Source organism: Mytilus californianus, unplaced genomic scaffold, assembly GCF_021869535.1.
Source record: "Mytilus californianus isolate M0D057914Y unplaced genomic scaffold, xbMytCali1.0.p SCAF_16, whole genome shotgun sequence".
Classification (NCBI taxonomy): Eukaryota; Metazoa; Mollusca; class Bivalvia; order Mytilida; family Mytilidae; genus Mytilus; species Mytilus californianus.
Window position 1 is genome coordinate 2,229,844 of NW_026262648.1, and position 6,245 is coordinate 2,236,088.

The following is a 6,245-nucleotide window of genomic DNA, read 5'->3' on the forward strand; positions in this document are numbered from 1 at the left end:
TTTTTGTCCTTTATTGCCTTTCACTCCTTTGACACCCTTATATTCTTTTTGACCTTTGTAACTGCTCCCTATTTCATTTTAGAATAGAGATTTCATACGACAAGTGATCTTCCTGCTTATACCACGGTGTTTATACTCTATATGAATTTGCAGTAGGTAATCATACGAGTTTTATTTGATTTGTACACCTCGGATTTTCTGTCTATAAATACAGATAAAAAATAAAACATTCATCTTGATTCGAATAAGTTAAAAAATTGAAACTACAAATCAGACAAAACACATTCATGTATAACACATGTCTTAGACTATACATTAAAACAAGATAACTGCTGCTTGAAAGTCAAATACAACAATACCTAATCCGACCAAAAATAAGTACATGCTATCCTATATGTTTTAACCTATGAATGGGTTTTCAGTCTATGATATAATTATTTCACATATTTTAAACTATATTTGTATTTAACATTTGCATGTAAACAGCTATATTATTGGTTTCTCTGACATCTAATGATATCAATAATCTCCCAGCTTCTAGGGGAATCGAAGATAATCAATAAAATCCCTTTCCCCACAGTAAATACTAGTAGTATAGCTATCCCTTCAAAGCAAAACAGTAATAATTTAGTATGCTATATTTACCTCGCGGTCCTTGAACACCTTCTTCCCCGACTAAACCAGATTTGCCTTTTGCTCCTTTAGTTCCTTTTTGTCCTTTTTTCCCTAAATCTCCTAGGTTTCCTTTCAGTCCCTTAAAACCTTTTTGTCCTTTGTAACCTTTATCGCCCATGTATCCTTTTTGACCTTTGTAACCTTTCTGTCCCTTAAATCCTTTATATCCTTTATTTCCTTTCATTCCTTTGACACCCTTATATCCTTTGATACCTTTATTGCCCTTTTCTCCTTTATTGCCTTTAAATCCTTTATTTCCTTTTTGTCCTTTATATCCTTTATTGCCTTTCACTCCTTTATTACCCTTATATCCTTTTTGACCTTTGTAACCTTTATAGCCTTTTTGACCTTTGACACCTTTTAATCCCTTAGTTCCTTTGTATCCTTTGTTTGCTTTTTGTCCTTTAAAGCCTTTGTAACCTTTTTGTCCTTCGAAGCCTTTATTACCTTTTTTTCCTTTAAGTCCTTTTTGTCCTTTATTTCCTTTATATCCTTTAATTCCTTTGTTTCCCTTGTATCCCTTCTGTCCTTTGTAACCTTTCGATCCTTTCTGTCCTTTGTTACCTTTATATCCTTTTTGTCCTTTATATCCTTTATAACCTTTTGTGCCTTTGGTGCCTTTATATCCCTTTTGACCCTTGTAACCTTTGAAACCTTTTTGCCCTTTGTAACCTTTCATTCCCTTTTGTCCTTTGTATCCTTTGTATCCCTTCATTCCTTTATTTCCTTTATATCCTTTTTCTCCTTTGTTCCCTTTGTTCCCTTTCTGTCCCTTGAAACCTTGGTATCCTTTTGTTCCCTTATAACCCTTGTATCCTTTCTGACCTTTGTATCCTTTAACTCCTTTTTGGCCTTTAAAGCCTTTGTATCCCTTCTGACCCTTGTTTCCTTTTAATCCTTTCACTCCTTTGTATCCCTTGTAACCTTTCTTTCCCTTGCTTCCCTTATATCCCTTCTGTCCTTTATTACCTTTATAACCTTTCAGTCCTTTGAATCCTTTAACACCTTTTTGTCCTTTGTATCCTTTGTATCCTTTTTGGCCTTTCTTGCCTTTGTATCCCTTAGTTCCTTTGTTGCCTTTATATCCTTTCTGTCCCTTAACTCCTTTTGACCCTTTTTGTCCTTGTATACCTTTAGATCCTGTTATTCCTTTGTTGCCCTTATATCCCTTATGTCCTTTGTAACCTTTATATCCTTTAATCCCTTTATATCCTTTAAGTCCCTTTTGTCCTTTGTGACCTTTTTTTCCGTTTATTCCCTTATATCCTTTATATCCCTTTTGTCCTTTTCCGCCTTTATAACCTTTTAGTCCTTTGTTTCCTTTATATCCTTTTTGACCTTTACTTCCTTTGTATCCTTTCATTCCTTTGTATCCTTTGTTGCCCTTTTGCCCTTTGTATCCTTTATTACCCTTTTGTCCTTTGTAACCTTTGTAACCCTTTTGTCCTTTGTTACCTTTAATTCCCTTCGTTCCTTTGTATCCTTTGTTCCCTTTTTGTCCCTTGTTACCTTTATTTCCTATTTGCCCTTTATAACCTTTATAACCTTTCATTCCTTTATTACCCTTGTAACCTTTCTGTCCCTTATAACCTTTGTATCCTTTCTGTCCTTTTAACCCTTTATATCCTTTTTCTCCTTTTTGACCTTTGTTTCCTTTGTTTCCTTTATAGCCTTTGCTCCCTTTCTGTCCCACAAAACCTTTATAACCTTTACGACCCTTATAACCTTTATAACCTTTTTGTCCTTTTCCACCTTTGTATCCCTTTTGTCCTTTATACCCCTTAGTTCCTTTTTGTCCCTTGTATCCTTTTAATCCTTTGGTACCTTTGTTTCCTTTGTATCCTTTATGACCTTTGATACCCTTATAACCTTTTTCCCCTTTGCCACCTTTGTATCCCTTTTGTCCTTTGTATCCTTTGTATCCCTTCAACCCTTTGCTTCCAATGTACCCTTTCTGTCCTTTAGCACCTTTTTGTCCTTTGTAGCCTTTATAGCCTTTTATTCCTTTGCTTCCTTTATATCCTTTTTGTCCTTTATATCCTTTGAATCCTTTTTGTCCTTTATTACCATTTAATCCTTTATTTCCTTTGTGACCTTTATTTCCTTTTTGTCCTTTATGTCCTTTATATCCTTTTGTGCCTTTTGCTCCTTTGATACCTTTTATCCCCTTATATCCTTTCTGTCCTTTGAAACCTTTATAACCTTTCTGGCCTTTGTATCCCTTCAATCCTTTTCGTCCTTTCATTCCTTTGTTACCTTTCATTCCTTTATACCCTTTATTTCCTTTTTGACCTTTGTAACCTTTGAATCCTTTCTTACCTTTATAACCTTTGTATCCTTTATCTCCTTTGATTCCTTTGTTTCCTTTCATTCCTTTATGTCCTTTTGATCCCTTTTGTCCTTTGTAGCCTTTGAATCCTTTTTTTCCCTTCAAGCCTTTATATCCTTTTTGCCCTTTGTATCCTTTCGCGCCCTTTTTTCCCTTTTCGCCTTTAAAGCCTTTTTCTCCTTTAAAGCCTTTATATCCCTTTTGTCCTTTGTATCCTTTGTGTCCTTTCAATCCTTTGAATCCCTTTTCTCCTATTTGTCCCATGTAACCTTTATTCCCTTTCTGTCCTTTGTAACCTTTCTTTCCTTTCTGTCCTTTCTGTCCATTGTTTTGCATTCCCTTATTACCTTTAAATCCTTTGTTTCCTTTAAAACCCTTTAGTCCCTTTAGTCCTGGAGCACCAGGTCTCCCCGCCAATCCCTGACTTCCTGTTTTACCTCGATCACCTCTCTGGCCCCTTGTACCCTGAAAACCCTTTGTTCCTTTCATTCCTTAAAAGAAATGTTACAAGTAATATATTAACGGTACATTGCACATTATAGATTCGAAGCGCTTTCCTGGATTACGAATTTTGGAGGGACGGTCAGTCCAAAAATTTTAAATCCTAGGATGTATGAATATCTGAGGAGCTATATGACCAACGCGGATCTCAAATGAATGGCCAAATTCACCTAATGTCAACTTCGCCTGAGGGAGTTAGAACCTTAATAGGAATGGTCAAATTCACCTAATGTTAACTTTGTCTGAGGTAGTTAGAACCTTAATAGGAATGGTCAAATTCACTAATGTCAACTTTGCCTGAGTGAGTTAGATCCTAAATTTCTGAATACTTTCTAAATTGATGAAACAAACAAAAAACGTGTCAAAATTTGAGAAAAGTTATTCTATCGTTCTATCAATCAACTCAAAATTGATAAACATATTGTCCTGAGACTTTGTAGCGTGCTGCATACTCAAAATAATGAAAGCTATTCTGTAAAACCTATTATCAAAAGCAGTAATTACACTCTGCTGCTTTTGAATGTAGGATATCATTTGGCAGTGATTGCTACAGGTTTTATCTAAATAAAATAATTCTATTGTAAATGTTCAGTGTATATAACTGCAGTAACACAGATGTTTGGATTTCTCTCAGGCAATGTTAGTTTTAGACAAATTTGGCTGCTCTTTGTATGCCCAAAATCATTATCAAAAGGTTTTCCATAAGAATAGGATTATATTTAAGTGATATATTTCCTTTGCTACATGCAAATTAGCTAAAATTTAAACAAATATATGTATTTATATTTCTTTTATATTTCTTTTTTACATTCTGACATGCTGAGATAAATAAATGCCAACATGCAGTCATATGGCCATAGCCTTTTGAAGCCCTGCTTTTAATAAACCGGTACGCTGAGTTTGGTTTTTAACGAACTAACTTACAAGGTAACAGTATGCAGGAAGACATTATTCTTTCTCCCAGCCTGATCAGTGTTTGCTGTTACTTCTCAAACTAACGTGACTATCGGAGAAGCAGACAAACTTTGATTGGTTTGGTTCGACCTTAATGTAATCGAACTCATGATCACCCGCACTCTAGGTGTCAACATACTCTCACGAGACCAACGAGAGGTTTTGCTTTCTTTACATTATGAGCTAAATTGTGACAAGGTCGATTTTGGGGTGTTTTTCAAAGAGTGAAATTTAAATAAAAAGTTCTGTATCGAAATAAAGAAAATTGTAAAATCACTTGATAAAAAAATGTGTATATTTTTGTACTTTATTGGACAGCTAAATAAAACTGAAAAATTCTCAAAATCATCAACAGTTAGATACTCGCACACAAATAGGACAATATAAGATATAGTTTAATACCTTTTGCACTTATAAATTAATAAGATATTTAAAAAAATTCAATGATTTGACGATTTCAATATTTTAAAATCAGTTCACACATTGTGAATAAAACAGATTACTATAGGTTTTTTTTTTAATTCGTTTATATTTCTAATTTGAGCTAGTTTGGTAGGTATTATATTAAACATTCGTTCAGTTATGGTCAGTCATGTACAAAAAACAAGGAATATATCAAATGTCTATACTGGAAAATGAAATAAGCGAGTAAGAGAAAAAGTAGGGATGTTTACGTACCTGCAGTACCGACTATTCCTGTATTTCCTTTCTCCCCTATAACTCCTTTTGCTCCTTCACCTGGCAAACCTTTCATGCCTTGCATACCTGGCGGCCCCGGTAATCCTTATGATAAATTATAGGGAAAAAACATGTACAATACATATAGTCATGAACTCAAAATTTGGACTTGAACAAATCAGTATAAATATACAATATTAAACCAACTTAAGTGCCTTCCGATTTTATCTTTTCTTGTTATATTAGTGTCAACAGACTTTATTGACAATGTAGAAATGAGATTTCAAACAAGTACAAATCATGGAACATGTGATGTAATAAAAAAAGGATAAGAAATAAGAGCCGTGTTCTTATATAAATCTATTGGCTTGAGTTTGATTTAAATCAGTTTCCTTGAGGTGAAAACTATATTTATATGATTTCTTAAGCAACATTTTGCCTTCCCACAGGAAGTCTGTAATATATTTAAAGCAGAAAATCAAAACGAATATGTAAATGCTAAGTGTTGCGTTGACCTTTCATAGAATTTTCATGAAGTTTTTATTGAAACTTCTGATTTATGACATGTAATTGAAAAAGAATAACAGATTTCCTTTAAAGTTTAATGAACTGTATTGATGTGCTGCTGTATAAAAGCAAGACATGGGAAGATACTTACCCGCAACTTCTAGAAGTGGTGTTACTAAAACAAAGTACATAGGAAATATCAAATTGTATGTCCTGGGTTATTCTTAAGTGTTATTTTCATTATTTATAAGTAGAGATATCAGTGTTTGTTTACAAATATATTCAAGTTATGTTGATACATTTACAATATTAGGTCAATGTAAAAAAAACAAACAATCAACATTTTGTATGAGGGTAGGAATTTGGGAAGGGCGAGGTAAGCCGAACCCTTCTACGGAAGCCGATAAGGGTCATTCGAAAAAAATAATTTATGTCGTAATTACGACATAGCATGTCGTAATAACGACATAACTTTGTCGTAATTTCGACATAGCATGTCGTAATAACGACATCACTATGTCGTAATAACGACATCGCTATGTCGTATTAACGACATCCTGATGTCGTTATAACGACATCGCTATATATATAAACAAAGAGT

The 6,245-nt window shown here is 33.9% G+C and overlaps 1 protein-coding gene across 1 annotated transcript; it reads right to left on the bottom strand.

The window, feature by feature from the left end:
• Window positions 1–249: 249 nt before the first annotated feature.
• On the bottom strand, window positions 250–5,835 carry LOC127726115 (collagen alpha-1(IV) chain-like). Its single transcript, XM_052233436.1, has 4 exons — window positions 5,796–5,835; window positions 5,138–5,242; window positions 646–3,495; window positions 250–263 (listed from the first exon to the last, which is right to left on the bottom strand). The coding sequence occupies exons 1-4, from the start codon at window positions 5,833–5,835 to the stop codon at window positions 250–252; spliced, it is 3,009 nt and encodes a 1,002-aa protein (XP_052089396.1).
• Between the last annotated feature and the right edge of the window lie 410 nt (window positions 5,836–6,245).

Excerpts from the sequence above, each read along its gene's own strand:
- LOC127726115 (XM_052233436.1), bottom strand. The coding sequence starts at position 5,835 with ATGTACTTTGTTTTAGTAACACCACTTCTAGAAGTTGCGG. Across the intron at positions 5,243-5,795 it reads ACCACTTCTAGAAGTTGCGG|GATTACCGGGGCCGCCAGGT; the intron begins GTAAGTATCTTC and ends ATTTATCATAAG. Across the intron at positions 3,496-5,137 it reads AGGAATAGTCGGTACTGCAG|GAATGAAAGGAACAAAGGGT; the intron begins GTACGTAAACAT and ends ATTTCTTTTAAG.